Source organism: Tamandua tetradactyla, chromosome 16, assembly GCF_023851605.1.
Source record: "Tamandua tetradactyla isolate mTamTet1 chromosome 16, mTamTet1.pri, whole genome shotgun sequence".
In the NCBI taxonomy this organism is placed as follows: Eukaryota; Metazoa; Chordata; class Mammalia; order Pilosa; family Myrmecophagidae; genus Tamandua; species Tamandua tetradactyla.
Genome location: NC_135342.1, coordinates 60,971,297 through 60,990,819, shown reverse-complemented (window position 1 = coordinate 60,990,819; position 19,523 = coordinate 60,971,297). Strand labels below are relative to the sequence as shown.

The 19,523-nt window shown below is 47.2% G+C and overlaps 1 protein-coding gene across 6 annotated transcripts in view; it reads left to right on the top strand.

Moving 5' to 3' along the window:
* The window catches only part of KCTD19 (potassium channel tetramerization domain containing 19), a 37,894-nt gene extending 18,401 nt beyond the window's left edge, over nt 1-19,493 (top strand). For 3 of the 6 annotated variants that reach the window (XM_077132701.1, XM_077132704.1, XM_077132703.1), the window contains exons 3-16: nt 6,096-6,246; nt 7,004-7,195; nt 8,412-8,543; nt 10,404-10,614; nt 12,283-12,443; nt 13,783-13,886; nt 14,326-14,468; nt 14,675-14,758; nt 15,040-15,154; nt 15,497-16,124; nt 17,430-17,621; nt 17,784-17,938; nt 18,230-18,370; nt 19,241-19,493. In XM_077132701.1, coding sequence (XP_076988816.1) covers nt 6,096-6,246; nt 7,004-7,195; nt 8,412-8,543; nt 10,404-10,614; nt 12,283-12,443; nt 13,783-13,886; nt 14,326-14,468; nt 14,675-14,758; nt 15,040-15,154; nt 15,497-16,124; nt 17,430-17,621; nt 17,784-17,938; nt 18,230-18,370; nt 19,241-19,354 — 2,523 coding nt within the window. In that variant the 3' untranslated portion in view covers nt 19,355-19,493. The remainder of the gene's footprint in view (nt 1-6,095; nt 6,247-7,003; nt 7,196-8,411; nt 8,544-10,403; nt 10,615-12,282; nt 12,444-13,782; nt 13,887-14,325; nt 14,469-14,674; nt 14,759-15,039; nt 15,155-15,496; nt 16,125-17,429; nt 17,622-17,783; nt 17,939-18,229; nt 18,371-19,240) is intronic. The other 3 variants (XM_077132705.1, XM_077132702.1, XM_077132706.1) reach the window with 3 other exon arrangements.
* The last annotated feature ends 30 nt before the right edge of the window (nt 19,494-19,523 follow it).

The window sequence follows — 19,523 nt, the reverse complement described above, 5'->3', positions numbered from 1 at the left end:
AAATCCTCCCTTCTAATAATTTTCCAGGTCCTAACATAAAGAGTAAAAGTCCTAGAAGTAGTGTTCAGGGGGTAGAATTAGAATTGAAGTCAACCCACAGAAAACCAGCCATGAGCTCTGTGGCCACTTAAGTCAGCAAGGCCAAAGGAAGTTGGAAGTTTCGATGTTCTGGGTTGTTCTTCATTCATTCATTCAACAAAAATGTGCTGACACCCCACAGACACTGTTCTGGGTGCTGTGAATACAGAAGAGAACAATACAGGCAAGACTCTTGCCCTCTTGAAGGGTCATCTATTAGGAGAGACTGGCAAACCAATCCTGCATATTCTACTAATAAAGTAGGATGAGTGGGTGAGGGGATGCACTCTGTGGATTCTCACGGCACCCAAAGGACTTCCCCATGAGTAGAAAGCCTTGCATTTCTGGAAGTCAGAGCAAGAATTAGCTGAGAGCCCAGAAAATAACCTAGTTGAGGCTCCAAGGCCTAGTGCCAGACTAACTCCTGGGACTGGCACATAGCAGTATTCAGTTTTAAAATGCCTGGACATTGTGATGATACCAGGAGTCACTGATTGCATCTTTGGATGGCTTGTACGGTGTGTGGATATATCTCAATAAAGAAAAAAATCCTTTTTTTTTGGCATGGGCAGGCTCCAGAAATTGAACCCGGGTCTCTGGCACAGCAGGCAAGAATTCTGCCACTGAGCCACCATTGTACCATCCTCAATAAAATTATGTTAAAAAAAAAAAAAGTACTGGAATAATAAATGTTAACTCTTAAGTGAAAGTTAGGATTCAAATCCAGGTCTATCTGAGTTCAAGGCCCTGTGCTTTCCATGTATATGCTGCCACTGCCAAGGATCATAAAGGGCCTTATATGCAATGCTAAGAAGAGTTTGGACTTGATCCCTGTGATGAGCTGAATGGTGACCTCCAAATAGATCAGGTCCTAATTCCCAGAACTGTGAATGGTGAAGATGTTTTGTTTTTTTTTTGTTGATGCTAAAGTTTTATGGTAATGTTTTTTTTTTTTTAAATTTTTTTATTAATCAAAAAAAAGAAAAGAAATTAACACAACATTTAGAAATCATTCCATTCTACACATGCACTCAGTAATTCTTAGTATCATCACATAGATGTATGATCATCATTTCTTAGTACATTTGCATCGATTTAGGAAAAGAACTAGCAAAACAGCAGAAAAAGATATAGAATGTTAATATAGAGAAGAGAATTAAAATAATAATACTAATAATATATATATATATAAAAAGGAAAAAGAAAAAAACAAAAACAAAAGATACAAACACACAAACAAACAAACAAAAAACCATATTTCAGGTGCAGCTTCATTCAGTGTTCCAACCTAGTTACATTACACTTAGGTATTATTGTGCTGTCCATTTTTGAGTTTTTGTATCTAGTCCTGTTGCACAGTCTGTATCCCTTCAGCTCCAATTACCCATTATCTTACCCTGTTTCTAACTCCTGCTGGTCTCTTTTACCAATGATATAGTCCAAGCTGATTCTCGAATGTCGGTTCACATCAGTGGGACCATACAGTATTTGTCCTTTAGTTTTTGGCTAGACTCACTCAGCATAATGTTCTCTAGGTCCATCTATGTTATTACATGCTTCATAAGTTTAGTCTGTCTTAAAGCTGCATAATATTCCATCGTAGGTATACGCCACAGTTTGTTTAGCCACTCGTCTGTTGATGGGCATTTTGGCTATTTCCATCTCTTTGAAGTTGTAGATAATGCTGCTATAAACACTGGTGTGGAAGTTGTAGATAATGCTGCTATAAACACTGGTGTGCAACTGTCCGTCTGTGTCTTTGCCTTTAAGTCCTTTGAGTAGATACCTAGCAGTGGTATTGCTGGGTCGTAATCCATTCTGCCATTCTATGTCTTTTGATTGGGAAATTCAGTCCATTAACTTTTAGTGTTATTACTGTTTGGATAATATTTTCCTCTACCATTTTGGCTTTTGTATTATATATATCATATCTGATTTTCCTTCTTTCTACACTTTACTCCATACCTCTCTCTTCTGTCTTTTCGTATCTGACTCTAGTGCTCCCTTTAGTATTTCTTGCAGAGCTGGTCTCTTGGTCACAAATTCTCTCAGTGACTTTTTGTCTATAAATGTTTTAATTTCTCCTTCATTTTTGAAGGACAATTTTGCTGGATATAGGAGTCTTGGTTGGCAGTTTTTCTCTTTTAGTGATTTAAATATATCATCCCACTGTCTTCTAGCTTCCATGGTTTCTGCTGAGAAATCTACACATAGTCTTATTGGGTTTCCCTTGTATGTGACAGATTGTTTTTCTCTTGCTGCTTTCAAGATCCTCTCTTTCTCTTTGACCTCTGACATTCTAACTAGTAAATGTCTTGGAGAACGCCTATTTGGGTCTATTCTCTTTGGGGTGCGCTGCACTTCTTGGATCTGTATATTTAGGTCTTTCATAAGAGTTGGGAAATTTTCAGTGATAATTTCTTCCATTAGTTTTTCTCCTCCTTTTCCCTTCTCTTCTCCTTCTGGGACACCCACAACACGTATATTTGTGCGCTTCATATTGTCATTCAGTTCCCTGATTCCCTGCTCAAGTTTTTCCATTCTTTTCCCTATAGTTTCTGTTTCTTTTTGGAATTCAGTTGTTCCATCCTCCAGTTCACTAATTGTAGCTTCTGTCTCTTTAGATCTACCATTGTAGGTATCCATTGTTTTTTCCATTTTTTCTTCTTTGTCCTTCACTCCCACAAGTTCTGTGATTTGTTTTTTCAGATTTTCTATTTCTTCTTTTTGTTCAGCCCATATCTTCTTCATGTCCTCCCTCAATTTATTGATTTGGTTTTTGAAGAGTTTTTCCATTTCTGTTCGTATATTCAGCATTAGTTGTCTCAGCTCCTGTATCTCATTTGAACTATTGGTTTGTTCCTTTGATTGGGCCATATCTTCAATTTTCCGAGCGTCATCCATTATTTTCTGCTGGTGTCTGGGCATTTGATCAGATCTCCCTGGGTGTGGGACCCAGCTGGTTGAAAGGTTTTTCTGTGGAATCTCTGGGCTCTGTTTTTCTTTTCCTGCCCAGTAGGTGGCGCTCGTGGCGGTCGTTTGTCTGCGGGGCAGTCGGCCCGGGAAACCGCGCGTGGAGGCGGGGGTCGCTGGCCGTGGCTTGGGGGAGTGCTGGTCTAAATTGCCCAGCTGGCCCGAGACGCCAAGCGTGACGGGAGGGCCCCGCTATCCAATGTTCCCAGTCAGACCGGGGAGCCACGTGCGTGGAGGGGACCCCAGACGCCAGCCACCCCAGCCGGGAAAACGTGCACCCCTCGGGTATCTCACAGCAGTGGATTCTCCCTACCCGTTCAGCCGTTCCAGAATGGGGTACGCTGTCTTTTTTGGTCTCTGTCGTGACTCCGGGAGCTGTTTCGTATTGTTTCTGTTTCTTTAGTTGCTTTTCTGGAGGAGGATCTAAGACCCGCGCGTCTTACTAAGCCGCCATCTTCTCCGGAAGTCTATGGTAATGTTTTTGCATGTGTGAAGCAATTAAGGATTTTGAGATAAGGAGATTATCCTGGATTATCCGAGTTGTCCCTAAATGCCATCATGAATGTCCTTAGAAGAGAGAGACAGGGGGAGATGCGGTAGGCATACACCACACAGAGGAGAAGGCCATGGAAAGACCAAGGCAGATTGGAGCTAGGCAGCCACAGGCGAGGGAACCCCATCAGCCACCAGAAGCCAAGAGAGGCAAGGAATGGATTCTCCCCAACACTTCGATTTTATGATTCTAATGTGAGACTTTTCGCCTCCAGAATTGTAAGAGAATAAGTTTCTGTTGTTTTATGCCACCTCATTTGTGGTAATTTGTTACAGCAGCCACAGGAAACTAATACAATCCCATAGGTAATAGGGAACACTGAAGTTTGTTTTTAATCTGGAAGCGATTTGGACTCAAATGTGTGTAAAGATCCCTGGGAGAGGGCTTGGGGGATGCTGAGTCACAAGGGGTCAAGTCCAAACTCCTTAGCATTACATATAAGGCCCTTCCCAATCCTTGGAAGTGGCAGCACATACATGGAAAACCCAGGGTCTTGAACTCAGAGAAAGGGGAGACTGGATGGAGGAAGAGGCAGGATGAGATGGAGTCATAGTACTTGCTGACTGATAGGGTGGAGAGGGTATAACTGTCAACTAACAGTCCTCTGCTGTAAATCCTTCAACAGCTTCCCTTAACTATAGAAAAAATCAAAATTCTTCAGCTTCTGTAAATTCTGTAGTTTACTGCTCTAACTTTATCTCAGATCTCCCCATGCCCTCAACTCCCGAGCACCACAAACAAGGCCACATTCAAGGCACAGAAGCAGGTAGCTCAGTACACATCTCTGCCCACCCTGCACTCTGCCTTGCCCTGTCCCTCCTATACACAATCATGGTTTTGCTTTCTTTATTCCATTTCTCAGCACAAATACTGCCAGCCTGTTTTCTAAGGCAATAAGCCTGCCCATCCACTGATGCAGAATCTGTCTGTCCTCTCAGTCACCTTCCTGGCACCTTGTCTTTATTCCCCTTTACCCAAGGCTAACTACGCCCTCGTTCAGAAACCCATCTGTCCCTACTTCCCTCCTCAGGATAACCGACAGCTGGGCATAGAAGCTAAGGTGCTGCAATCCCAAGTGAAGAAGGATAAAGAAGTTGGGATTTCCTTCTAATGTTGTGGAAAGTAGTCCTAGGGCTCCTAAGGGTCCCAAAACCTCACAAGCTCTTATCTAAGAATATTTCATTGTTGACTGTCATGTCTTTCTTTTCCACCAAGGTGAGAGCTCCTCGAGTCCATGCAGTGTCTGATTGTGGCCCTGGGGATTTACAGTTAATTTTTCTCAAATGACTGAATGACACATTCTCTTTCAGCGTTTCCCACACAAACTGTGCTCCCCCATTGTCTAGTGCCCCAAGAAAGAACCATCATACACACACACACCTACCAATCCAGTCACCCATTGTGCGCTCAGTCCTCCCACAAGTCCACCAGCTGTCCAAAGGACCTTGAGTAGTTATGTGGGTGCAGTTCATAGCCATAGCCACCAGAGGGCTCTTCCCAAAGCCGATGGCTCCTAAGAGCATCTTCACCTGTCTAGCCACCAGTAAGGAGTTTCATTTATCAGTTACATACTGGATCTGAGGTGTTCTATCCATTGTGAGGCTCTTAGAACAGAAAATTGGTCACATGGTACCTTTACTGGACCACTTTACCTGCCATCTCCAAAAATTTCTTGGAAAAACATTTTCTACTAAAGCAGGGACAGAAAAATGGGCTTGACGTTATGATAATCTGCCCCATGGGGCTTTTGAGGCATGGTCATGTCTTCAAGTGAGGGCAGCATGAAGCCCACCCTCTACCCTGGGCTGCAGCCCTGCCTAGTTGGGATGCCTCACCCCAGCCTCAACCCTCCCCCGGACAGCTTCTCCTTCAAACCTGAGAAGCTCTGGACAGGCACAAGTCACAAGCCCTCTGACCATAACTGCTTCAGCAGTAAAATGGGAATGCAAACACCGCATTTATTTCACAAAGTTGTGTCAGGGTAAATGAGCTAATATATGTGAAAGTGGTTTGAAAAATGTGAAACCCTGTGCTGATGTAAGACGCTTTTTTTACACCCACATTTCCCTACTTAAACAACTTTCCACAGTTAGGATGAACACAAACCATCGGTATAGCTCCCATCAATAATAACAGGTCAACAAGGGTTTTTGAACTCTTGTGGGGAATGGTAGCAGAAAATTCAAGTTTTTAATGATTCAATGTAAATTACTCTTCAGATGGTTTAAGACAAATAACTGCTATACAACATGAAATTATAACACAAAAAAATCATTTCAAAAATAAAAAAAAGATACGGCCATTAGAATTTTGAGTACTAGCAACATGTCATCTCATGGACTCAATTTTCTACATTTTTGTATGATTGGTACAATTTATTTCAAAATGCTCTACTAAAGTGTCACACTCTTTTTCCTGGCATTTCACCCTAGAATTAGTAGATGGTTACTTGGTTTAGAATCTTCAAGGCAATAATCTTCTTTATCTACAGACTCTAGACAATCTGAAGGAGGGCAAACATCATCTACGGGTGCGGCCCGCAGACATCCCTGTTGCTGAGAGAGCATCTCTGAACTACTGGCGAACGTGGAAGTGTATCAGCAAACCCTCAGAATTTCCTATCAAAAGTCCAGCCTTCACAGGTACAACTGGGGACAGACCCACCCTTCCTGAAGCCCACACCAGCTTCCCCTTCCTCGCCCTTACCAAAGTGGCTTCCATCCAGAGAGAACCCTGATTTCTGAACTGGTTCTGAATGATTTCCCTACCTCTGCCATCTCCTTTGATCTTGTGCCTTGCCACGTTCCCTCGCCACTAAAACTAAACATCTTCCCCCACATTCATTCTTCTGCATATTGGTTTCACTTGGGCAAGCCTGGGCCATTCTGCCAGCTCCTGGACACCAGGGAATTCTACCATCCTTTGGAGTCACCTCCGATCACCACACAAGGAGTCCCTAAATGATCAATATCTGACAAGTGCCTGGAAGCATACATTGGTTTATCTGGCAGGCATTCATGATTTTTGATGGGTTTGAGCTTCTAGGAGACTCAAATATCTATTATACCTATGTGTCATAATGGCTGTTTTGAAAATTAGAAAGAACTACCCAGGTAACCAAAATGAATTCAATAACTTTGAGTAAATAAACCCACATGTCACAACAAGTCCCAGTGTCGTTCACTGCCTGTATAAAAAAGTAGATCTCCATGCCTCCTCATCATACTCCTGCCAAACCTTAGGGCCTCTGGAAAGAGAGGGAAGGAGGCACCTGGCAGGGACATCTCTTAGGTGGCCTCTCTAATTCCTCTGGAGCCCCTGGGCCAGTGAGAATCCTGCTGGACTCTGCGAGCCCTGGCCTCTGGGAGGTGGTGATAGCTTCTGCTCATTCTCCTTCAGGCCTACATGATAAGGCACCTTTAGGGCTCATGGACACGCCACTGTTAGACACGGAAGAGGAAGTACACTACTGCTTCCTGCCGCTGGACCTGGTGGCCAAGTACCCAAGCCTGGTGACTGAGGACAACCTGCTGTGGCTGGCTGAGACTGTGGCCCTGATTGAGTGCGAGTGCAGCGAGTTCCGCTTCATTGGTGATTGCTCTGTCCCGGGATGGTGTGTCAGGGTGGATGGGTGGGTGAGTGGGAGTGGGGGCTGTCCTGATAGGACTCTCCATCCCTCCCTATCTCAGGCCCCACAGAAGCCTAGCTTGGTGCACAGGACCTCAGGGGCCTCCCTAGGCCTGACAGAGCCTTCCAGGAGCCAAGCAGATTCCCAGCATCAGGCCCCCCTGGCCTCGGGTTTGGTTTGGGATGGTCTGGGAATAGAGGGCACTGGAAGGTACCTGAGGTGTTGTCAGAGACCATGAGAGTCTTATGCAAAGGGCACAGCCCTGAGCTGGACTCCAACATCAGCTTCCCTTCCTGCTCTGCCCTTAGGGATCTAACTGGGCTTCGTGAGGAAATAGGGGTGTTTCAAAGGATGGTCCCTACCTGCTGTCACATCTACTAAACTCAGAGTTAAAAGGGAGGAGGGCTCTGTATGGTGACAGTTTCCCCAGAATCATTGTAGAACTGCCCCCCCCCCCCCTGGAGCTAGCAACCTAAGAAGGGATGGGATTTTCAACCCTGTACAAGAATAGAGGCACATACTCCCGCCAGTGTCCCAGGATGAGCCCTATCAGTGATGTGAACTGAATGACTTCTTTGATTCCAAGCTACTGCCGCTGCCTAGATGCACAAAGCAGTACACACCCAAGCAGCACTAGGGGTCCAAATGCCAGGAACACCAGCCATTCTTATTCAAGGTTACCTAGAAAGTTGTCCTTGAAGTGCTTCTGAATCTCCAAGTTGGTTCACACAAGATGTTAGCACTGGCTCCATCTCTGCCTCCCCTGCAATCCAGGCAGGGATAAACTGCAAGTGCTACCTGCCAGCCCAGGCACAACCAGTCCCCTCCTCTCTAAGCAGCAAAACAATCCCTCTTTTGGCATGACCTGCTCTTGGGTCAAGACTCACAGGGTAAGTCTCAAGGCCAGTGTGCTCAGCCTGGGGAGCCTGGCTTTGGAATCCCAGGCCTGGCCATGGGAACACACCCACAGACTCAGACACAGGAAAATATACTAATTTGGGGTCTTTCACCTTGAAAATCACAGGCTTTAAAGCTAACCTAACCAGGTATATACAGAAATTGTTTCAGAACAAGGAGAGCCTAGGATAAGTTGCAGCACCAAAAACTTGCCAAAACCTGGATCTACAGTTAAATCAGAATAACCCTGTCAATTCATTTTGTTTCCCTTTACTCTTCAAGTGAATTTTCTTCGCTCACAGAAGATTTTACTACCAGATAATTTCTCCAACATCGATGTGTTAGAAGCAGAAGTGGAAATTCTGGAAATCCCTGAGCTGACTGAAGCTGTAAGGTTGTACAGGATGAACATGGGTATGTCTCCCAGGGGATCTTGGCCCTCCCCTTGGTGTTCTGGGACAGTGGTCTAGTTTGCTAGCTGCAGGAATGCAATATACCAGACTGGAATGGCTTTTAAAAAGGCAAATTTAATAAGTTGCTAGTTTACAGTTCTGAGGCCGAGAATATGTCCCAATTATAACAAGTCTATAGAAATGTCCAATCTAAGGCATCCATCCAGGGAAAGATACCTTGGTTTAAGAAGGCCGATGAAGTTCAGGGCTTCTCTCTCAAGTGAGAAGGCACATGGCGAACAGAATCAGGGCTTCTCTCTCAGCTGGGAAGGCACATGGCAGACATGGCGTCATCTGCTTTCTCTCCTGGCTTCCGGTTTCATGAAGCTCCCCGGGAGGCATTTTTCTTTCTTCATCTCCAAAGGTTGCTGGCTGGTGAACTCTGCTTTGTGGTGCTGCAGCATTCTCTGCTCTCTCTGAATCTCCCATTCTCCAAAATGTTTCCTCTTTTATAGGACTCCAATATACCAATCAAGACCCACCCAAATGGGTGGAGACATGTCATCACCTAATCCAGCTTAACAACCACTCTTGAGTAAATCACATCATCCAGGGAGATGATCTGATTACAGTTTCAAACATACAGTATTGAATAGGGATTATTCTACCTTTATGAAATGGGATTTAGATTAAAACATGGCTTTTCTAGGGGGCATACTTCCTTTCAAACCAGCACAGACAGCCTGGCCTTGAGATGGAAAAACCAAGAACAAACAACTCCCCTTCCACAACCACTTTGAATTTGGGGCTGTGGTGAGAGAAATGGATGTTCTGGCCAACTCCAAATTCAGGAAGCTGAGTCTCGGCCTGAAACCCTGTGTGTCCTGTCTGCTTAGCCTCTCTACTGAGTGGGTGGCTGGCAGCCCACTGGGGTTATAGAGAGCCCAGCCGAGTCTGAAGCAGGAGGACACTGGTCCAAGGGGCAGAGAACAAACTGGTTGTCCTAGGGAGGGAGGCTGGAGACCACTACGGCCTCCCTAGGACAGGGGAAGTGTGCGCTGCTTATGGAGATGATAAGTACCTGGGTATTTGCAGTACCCACTATCACACCCATCCATCCTCTTCTAGGCACAGCTGGAGGGCATGGGAAAGTTCTCTGTTAGTGCTTCAGATATCCCACCCCATCCCCAAATTCCCTTATCCCTCACTCCATAATTCCTAGCTGCTGTGCCTCTGTTTCTGCCTCTTTTTAGGCCCTGTCCAGTCCGGGCCTTCATGCTCCCAGCCCTACCTCCAGCTGGTTTCTCCCCTCAAGTGTTTGATTTAGCTTTCATCACCCCATTTCCCAAATCTCCCCAAGGCAGGGTCCTGGAAGCTGTAATGACTGGGCTCTGTGGCACTGTCCACTACCGAACCCAGCTACCCAACCTGAAAGGGACAGCGCAGACTATGTTTTGGGGGGCCCCAGGAGGATCAGTGAATTCAGAAAGACTGTAATACACAATGGGTTCTGTGCTATGGTTGCTCATCTTTACTCATGGATAGTTAGAGCAGAGCTTGGAACTGAGGGAGATGCCTGCAGAGGTTGGGACCAGGTGGCTGCTATACTGAAATATGTGAAATTCAGATTTTAACGCTTTAACAAAGAACACCCCCCACTCTACCTCCCCCCCAAATAGTGTTGACCTATAAACCCATCTGACCATGCAAAATATTTATACTGATTTTTGAGATCAAGATTTGGACTGTGCAAGGAAATTATCTCCCTCTAAGCCTCTTTGGTGCTTATTTGAGGCAACAGTAAGAAGCAAAACCCAAAGCCTCCAATACTACTTAACCATGGAACTAAGTCTAGGAGTAACCTCTTTCCTCCCTGGCACAGCTGGCTGTTCCCGGACTTCCTGCCCGCCCCCAAGCCCTGGAAAGGGGGGCCGTGCAGCTGGCTTGGAATCTGTGAGGCCCCTGTACATGATGGCCCTGGGTCTGCTTGTCAAGTACCCAGACTCTGCACTGGGGCAGCTGCGCATCGAGAGCACACTGGACGGAAGCAGACTGTACATCACAGGGAACGGGGTCCTCTTTCAGCATGTCAAGTAAGGCCCTCCTTAGAAAATATCTCAGCCCCACTACAGCTGGGTTTTGCATTTCTTTGAGGCCTTTTCTCATGAGCCAGAGGGAAGTAGAGTCCCTAGGGGCAAACCCATCATTTTAGCCACTTCCACCACGACCATCATTACTAGGTTAGGACCTCAGAGAGGACTGGCACCAGTGAGTTGCAAGGGCCCCCAAGGTTCAAAGGCTTCAGACTTTTTTTTCGGTAGGCTATATGACGGGGGTCACATTTCATTCTTTTTCCATGTGAGCATCCCCTTGTTGCAGCACCATTAGTTGAATTTTTGTTTGGTTTTTCGTTTGTTATGCTTATTTGTTTGGGAAGTGTGTGGGCCATGAATCGAACCTGGGTCTCCTGCATGACAAGCGAGAATTCTCCCACTGAACTATCCTTGCACCCCCCAGATTGTTTCTTATCTTGGTCCTCTGCAATCTCTTTCCCTGGTTTGAGCACTGTGCTAGGCTTGAGGTGACCAGGCCACAGTCACAGACCTCAGGGTGCTAGGTTCCACTCTCCAAGCAAGTGAGTAATGTAGACCCTTCTACACCTTTAGGAGGCTCACTCAGTACACCCAGAGGCCAGAGCCAGAGATGAACTCTCCCTGAAGCAAGGCAGGCAGGCTTCCCAGAGTGGGTGATACCTGGCCTGGGCCTGAGAACTGAGCTCTCAGAATGTTCCCAGTAGGGAAAGGACATGGATTCCAATCTCCTTCTATAGAGGAGTAAATTGAGGTGTTGAACAGTGGTGCAACTCTCTTTGGGTCACAAAACCCGGTGGTACCAAAACTAAAGGTAGAAGTGAGTTTTCCAAGGTTGTCTGACCCTGCTCATCTTGCCCCAACACCATCTTTTTGGTAGTGTCCTGACCTCTCATAGGGTAGGGTAGTCCTAAATGATTCCTCATCCACTTTTGTCTTAGCAAGTATCAAGAGGAAGGTAAATGTACCTTCTTCCCTGCAGGGGAGCATTCATCTCTCTCCTTCTGAGGGTCTTTTGGTACGTTCTTGGTGGAGGTCCTTATCTGAGCCCACTCCCTGTGGTGCCTTAGCACAGAACTTATATGGGAGGCCTAGACAGCTGGGCACAGCAGAAAAAATCTAGGACAGCATAAAAGGGGTACTCCCCCAGTTTTTCTCGACTATAAGGCTGTGCTAAAGCATGTCCCATGCCATCCATCTCTTCAAGAGTCATTCCCACTCCTGACGACACAGAGGACAAATTCAAGTGCCTTCAGAGGGAGGGTTTGTGGGGGTTGGGTGGGTGTTCCTATCTCTATCCTCTTTGTGGGCACACAGGGTGTGAGTAATCTCCCAGGACCATGGCAGACTATCCCATAGCAACTGAGATAGCCTGGACAGGTACTTATTGGGGATGGCAAGGCCTGGCATCTGGAGCCTAGGGCCCACAGCCTTGGTCAGTTGACTTAGAAGGCTTTGCTGAAATAGGTCAAGCTAAACTCCAAGGAGGTGGGCCTGTGTTCAGGTTTCCTCTCCTACAAGATATGACCAGACTTCCAGTTACATCAGGAAACGATGTTAGTGATGCAGCCTGAATACCAGTGTCGTAGCAAGACAGTCTAGACATGCAAAGATTACAGGCTGGAAACCGTGGTGCTGGGGCTTTCAATGACAGGCCTTTCCTCTGAGCAGGAACTGGCTGGGGACTTGCCGGCTGCCCCTGACTGAGACCATTTCTGAGGTGTATGAGCTCTGTGCCTTCCTGGACAAGAGGGACATCACCTACGAACCAATGAAAGTAGCTCTGAAGACTCACCTGGAACCAAGGACTCTGGCACCCATGGATGTGCTCAGTAAATGAGGGAACTTCTTGATTTGAATGTAGCATTAGGGGAGGGTCTGAGGAATTGGAGAGGAAAGATGAAGCTGGCCAGGGTCAGGAACCATAGGTAGAAAAGAGGGGGAAAGTCAGACTAACATATGTGGTGTTTACCTAAAGGAAACTACCACCAAAGCCCACAAGTAGTCTAAAGCAGTGTACAATGGGCCGCTAGCCAGTGGGGGGCACACAGGCCCTTAAAGACATGTCTGTTCTAGGTCCAGGGTCCAACATGCTGTACCCATTTGGTTCTCATAAGCATTCAGGGAGGAACAGTCCCCAGATCCCTTAAGAGATGAAGCAGAGTTATATTAAACAATTAAAAAAAGTTAAAAAAGAAAAGAAAAAAAGATGGAGCAGAGGCTCAGTGAGAAAACTTGTTCAATTACATAGTTAGTGGTCAGGCTATGGCTAGAATCTGAATCCAAAGCCAGTGCTGTTTTCACCAGCTGCCCATAACCTCTTTTTAAGTCAAATCCAAGCTATATTACTATTCAGCAACATTCAATATTTACTGAGTACCTACCATATTCCAGGACAGGAGTTAGACCCTGGGGGTACATCGCTTTCTTTATGGACCTCACAGCTGAACCATATCCACCTTATCTCTTGATTTTATGTATCAGTTATAACTCACATCTCTTAGCTATATACCCTTTGTTATATCTCTTTATACCATTACATTTATATCAACAAAGCTCATTAGAAACTGATCCTCAAACATCAGAAGTAAACCTAAATATATAGTCAACCTTAGGAAATGGTTAAGGTTCGTCTTCCTGAAGTAATGAATAAAGCCCCCATTCTCCAGCATTCACTGAGGCTTGGTCTCTATAGAGGTGACTGATTGATGAGAGGTAGTTCTATGACATTAACCGGACCATGTGCAAAAGCAAACCTAACTGTAGTCTGAATGGCCACATGAAAAGTTAACACACCCAGGACACATGCAGCCATCAACCAGAGGCAGCTGGCAGTGTAGGTGGACAGGAACATCAGCTCAGCTTTCTTGAGAGGTGGGTCAGGTGAAGAGAAGCAGAGCTCTTGGAGGTGAGATACCAGAGGGCTTGCCTTCTCTGCCCCCAAAGCTACCAGCTGACCCCTCAACTGCTATTCTAAGCTCACCTCACCACCCAGGAAACCTATAATGAACAGCAGAGATTAGTATCAGAGATTTCTGCTGCTTCTCAGAGTAAATAACACACTTATGACTGATGAAGATATTGAGTCTTTTGCTATATTACTGGCCTAAATGTCCAACCTAATTTCGCCTTCTGACTGCGTGACATGTTCCTTCTCATTGGTTTCCATAGATGAGGAATGGGCGGCAGAAATCACAGTGTATTCCCCACAACAGATCGTCAAAGTTTATGTTGGAAGCCACTGGTATGCAACTACCCTGCAGACCCTACTGAAGGTACTGCTAGTCCCAGGCTGCCCTCCTCTCACTTTGGCTTTCCTGGCTGAGCTGCTTTGGCACCTGTCATCTGATCTTCACATGGCCTCCAATACCTGCTTAGAATGGGGACCTTCATACGAGCAGAAATGGAATGAAAGCATGGTGGCAAAGCCAGGTCTGAGGAGCCTGGAGCAAGTCAGTAGGTGGCAGGGGCGGTGTGAGGAGGTGTGTTCAAAATGCTTTGAGAGGGTGAAACAGCGAAACTTGAAGCAGAGGTGATATGCTTCTCTCTAGATTCCATGCTCCCCACTATGGCTCCTGTGGTCAACAAAACAGGGAGATGGGAACCCCAAAGGCTTTCTGTTCTAGCATGGTTGGGGAAATGAAGACAGAGAAGACTGACTTGCCCCTTTCTCGAGAGCCCTTTGGGTTGAGTCTGGTATCCTACTCCTTCCAGCATCCAGAACTGCTGTCAAACACTCAGAGAGTATACTGGATCACGTATGGACAGACCCTGCTGATCTATGGGGATGGCCAAATGTTCCGACACATTCTCAACTTCCTGAGACTTGGAAAACTCTTTTTACCATCTGAATTTAAGTAAGTGAAGCAAGGATATTATCTGATGAAATCATTGATGCTAATCCCATCTCTCTGCAGTACAAGGAAACCTGAGTTTGCAGCCTTCAGGGAAGAAGTTATATTATTTCCAATATGTAAACTGATATTAAAGATGGCAGCTCTGGGGTTGAAGCCCACACCCACACTCACACCCCAACCTGCCCAGTCTGGCATCTTGTTTGCAGGGAATGGCCCCTCTTCTGCCAGGAGGTAGAGGAATACCATATTCCATCACTCTCAGAAGCCCTTGCCCAATGTGAGGCATACAAGTAAGTGGTGTCTCACCCAAGACACCATATTGTGGAGTCTGGTGCTTTTTCTTTCTCTTGGGAATCATGTTCTAAATCCCACCTCCCAGCAGGACCTTTTGTCCTTGGGGTTGAGTGGGTAAAACAGGCCCAGGATTGGCCAGTGCCCTATGCAATACCCTTCAAAGTCCCTCTCCCCAGCTATCTAGTGTTAGTGCTCAGCCAAAAGGCTGACCTGTCCAACTGGCCAATGGGCTGGTGGAAGCTTCTGCTTACTAACTAAACCCTCTTGGGTTCTGCAGGTCATGGACCCAGGAAAAAGAATCTGAAAAAGAAGAAGCTTTTCCCATCAGGAGGCTGCATGTGGTGACAGAAGGGCAAGGGTCACTGGTAGAGTTTGGCAGAGACCCCAAAGAAGTAAGTCCCAGCCTTTTGTGGTTTGGTGTTGCCCTCGGAGATCACCACCACAGGGCCAAGGGGGAGCCAAATCAGAAACTGGTTTCTGAACCTTGAAGGAGGCATAGGGAAGTCTTGCCCGCTCATGACCTGAGGTGCTGATAATATCTCCCATTGGTGTGGGAGAGGCTCCTTGGCCAGCGCTGCCCCCATTCAGACTGAGCAAAGCCCAGATGATCCCATGTGTGGATGGGATTGCTCTGGGTGAGCAAGTGCAGCCTTGGAGGCCCAGCTTATTAGATCTTGGGCTGGGCTTCAAGGTGGAAGTGCAACATGCTCAGAGCTGCTTCCCTCCCCACCCAGACCACAGCCTGCATGCCTGTGGAATTCCAAGACTGCAATGACAGGACTCCTTGGAACAAGGCCAAAGGGACCTTGACCAGGTCCAACCAGATGGAGGAAGCTGAGCATTATACCCGGACCATCCAAGTATCACTGTGCCGAGGTGCCAAAAGGACGGGCAACCCCAGCACATACTCACACTGCCCTGGCCTCTGTGCCAACCCCAGACACTGGGGGGTCCATCCTGAGAGCCCCCCCAAGAAGAAGTGTACCACAATCAACCTCACACAGAAATCTGAAACCAAAGACCCTTCTGTCACCCCCATGCAAAAACTTATCTCCCTGGTGAGGGAGTGGGACATGGTCAATTGCAAACAGTGGGAATTCCAGCCATTGTCAGCACCCCGAAAGAGCTCCTTGGAGGAGGCTGCCCTGCAGCTCCCCTCGGGAAATGAGGCTGCTTCCCAGCCCAGCACCTCAACTGCCTGGAAAGTTCATTCCACAACCTCAGAGACGGGCCCAGTTCTCCAGGCAGGGGCTGGTGCTGGAGCCAAAGACAAGGGGCCAGAGCCCACCTTTAAGCCACATATCCCCATAAAAAGAGCTGCCACCCTGAAGGACTGGGGGAAGCAGAGGCCAAAGGAGAGAGGTGAGTCCAATTCCCTGCTTGTCTCAAGCCTCATCTACAAACTCCTTGGCCAAGATCACAGTCAGTGACACAGCAGAAACTAAAACCTTCCACTCACCAATGTCAGCTCTGTGCCAGGTAGCAGACACAGAAATGACAGGCATACTAGCACAGCTTGAGGGGCCAAGAATAATGATAAGGTGAAGCCATGTGTGCTCTAGGAAGGGGTGCCCAGGAAGTGGTGGGAGCTCAGAGGAGGGTGGAGGCTGGGGAGTCAGCAGGGGGAGGGAAGAAAAAGCATAGGGTGTTTGTGGAAATACAGGTCACTGGTCTAGGTGGGGGCCAAACTTCACTTGGAGAAGTGATAGGAGACAAGAATAGGTTTTGTGAGCCAAGTTCAGGACATGCACTTTGTCCTGATTCTAAGGGGAGTGGGAAGTTACCCAAAAGATTCTTAACACGGTGAATATTTTAGAAAGCTTGCTACAGGAGCAGGAAAAAAATGCAGCAGGAGGAAGGAAAATGTCAGAAGCAGTTAAGTTCATTATAGGTGAATCAGACTTGGACAATTGGAGGGAAGCAGGGAGAGATGTGGGCAAGGAGGGGGCCAGGTTTCCAGCTTGGGTGACTGCAAAGAAGACGGGGTCGTTATGGAGGTGGGGTTAACAAGATGTGCAATACCTGGGGAAGAGGACACATTGAATCTCAAGTGCCATGGGACATCCAGGTAGTGATATCCAAGAAGACAGGAAGTTGATGAGTACTGAACTGGAGAGATGTGCTTGTGGTGGGAAGGTGAGGAGACAATCCAGGAAAATGGGCTGAGGCAGCCAGGAAAACTGCTTTCTCTGCTTCTCAGAGCCCTTCCTACAGTGTTCGGTTGCTTTCCCTCCTGGGCCTCAGGCCCTGCCTAGAGGGTTGTTCTTGGAACCCCCTGCATGTGAACCCCAGTTGGTCTATCAAGTGTACTCTTCAGGGGTACATGGGGTCAAGACTCTCCCAGAAAGTTCATCTCATTTTACAAAAACAGATTTCCACTTTCCAGCTGGGTTATCACCTGTCCTGTTTGATACCGTTGTTGGTTCCACAGAGGAATTTGGAGAGCTCCTTAGAGTTCTGAAATTTTGGATTTGGTTTGTAATGATTCCAGGGCACTGAAGAAGGGAGAGGTTAGCTCAGGGTGGCATTTCTGAGATGCGGGAGGCAGTAGCAGCTGGAGGATGGGGTGACAGACTATATTGGTCTGTCACCAGAGACCTCCTCCCTGCTTGGGCTCTGATGTGGTTTAAGAAGGACACTACCCTCCCCACAATGTTGTTTTCACAGAAAGCCCCACCCCTGAGGAGCCTCTGCCTGAGGCCAGTGAAGTAGACCGTACAGGGGTCATCCTCAAAGTGACCCACCCCCCCGTGATAGGCAGTGATGGCTCCTGCATGTTTTTTGAGGACAGCATCGTGTACACCACACAGATAGACAACCTCCGGCACACACCATCCACAGCCAGCACCCAGCCCCGAGGTGAGGCTTTGGAGCCCTGCTTGGCTCCCTGGGGAGCTGACTGAGCCCCCACCCAGGACACTTCACGGGGAGGGCTCCCCTTGGGAGCCCTGCACCTCTTAGGCTGTCTCTGAAGCCCTAGCTATGGGCAAATGTGGACACATCTGCTCCCTCCTTCCACAGAAGTAACTTTCCTGAGTTTCTCTCTGTCATGGGAAGAGATGTTTTACGCGCAGAAATGTCACCGCTTCCTGACAGACATCATCCTGGATTCCATCAGGCAAAAGGACCCCAAAGCCATCACAGCCAAGGTGGTCTCCCTGGCCAATCGGCTGTGGGTATGTGTGACAGGCCACAAGCCCTGGGGCACCCTGTACCTTCTCCACCTTGCCCCCTGCCCCCATAATGCATGCTGCAAGGCAAGAGGAAACAAACCAAGAAGGGATAACTGAATAGATCAGAGGCAGAGGGGAGGCAGGAAGGCCAGGGACAGAAAGGCAGGACACCTTCATCTGGACCAAGCCTGGCCAAGAGGCAGATTTGGAGTGACCGACAGTGTCGCCCATCCCTGGGGCTCCTAAAAATCCTACAAACTCAGGGAAGCTCCTGCTCTGCATCCCACTCTAAAGGCTGTCCCTGGCCTGCCTGACTGTGGGCTTTCCTGGCAGACCCTACACATAAACCCCAAGCAGTTTGTGATGGATTTGCTGGCTATCACTGGCTTCAAGGATGATCGGCACACCCAGGAACGCCTATACAGCTGGGTAGAGGTAAGAGCCACTCACCCCTCTGGGAAGGGCAGTGAGATACAGGGACCTATGGATGCCTTGATGGACCCCGTATCTTGCTGCATGAGGGCCAGGCCATTGCTGCCCAGAAGGGTAGACAGGAAGCCAGGCTGCTATTTCCCATCCTGGGGAGGGAAATGCAAGGGCTAAAATTAACCAGTCCAGACTAGTTAAAAATGAGTATTCTAATCACAGGTTTTTATAGTTTTCCTCCAATGAACCAAATCTGCCTTCATCATTAACAACTCTTGGACACACTGGGGGAGGCAGACCATATGAGCACAAGCTTTTGGGGTGCTAAAATCAGAGAAATGATTAAGATTCAGACCTTTTCAACCAGTGGTATCAACTTTGCCTGTACCACCACTTTTTATTGTAAATTCCTTTCAACATTTAAGCCGCTTAAAGCTTTTTTTTTTTTTGCAAAGAAAAGGACAAGGACAGAGGAATAACAAAGTTGTTTTGGAATTGATTCCTTAGAATAATTTTAGGGTTTAAAATTATTAACACTGTAGGGGGGAATGATTTAGCTACTTTCTCATTAATTCGGCATTCCAACATCTCACCATGCTGATTGTCAAGGTGAAAGTTAACATCTACAGTTGGAAAGTAGAAAACCAGTGACAGGAAACATACATTTTTACCCCTCTGGTTCTTCTGACCGGTTCCCTAGTAGCCACTCCTAGCCACAGTCCTGTGAGGTGTCTTTGGGCAGAAGTAAGACTGACAGCTTCAAAGGTCCTCAACAACTGAGCTTGCCCCACCTCTGCCCAGATGTAAGCACCCGTGTCCCCACTGAGCTAGGAGGCAACTGGCCAGGAAATCAGTGGTAAGACAGGCCTTTCCTTCCAGCTCACACTGCCTTTTGCCAGGAAATATGGCCGCTGTGTGGACCTCCTTATCCAGAAGGGCCTGTCTAAATCTGTCTCCTACTCAATCCTGGCCAAGTACTTACAAGAGGGCTAGAGTGTCCAGAGATGCCACCTCCACATACTCCCACCCACCAAGGTTCATTCTAACTGTGATGTCCCCCAAATGCATGGGACGGCCCAAAGGTATACCCAGCGTATTTTTCATTATTAACAAATAAAAGAATAAACCATGAGCCAAAGGTCTGGACTTCCTCTCTGAAACA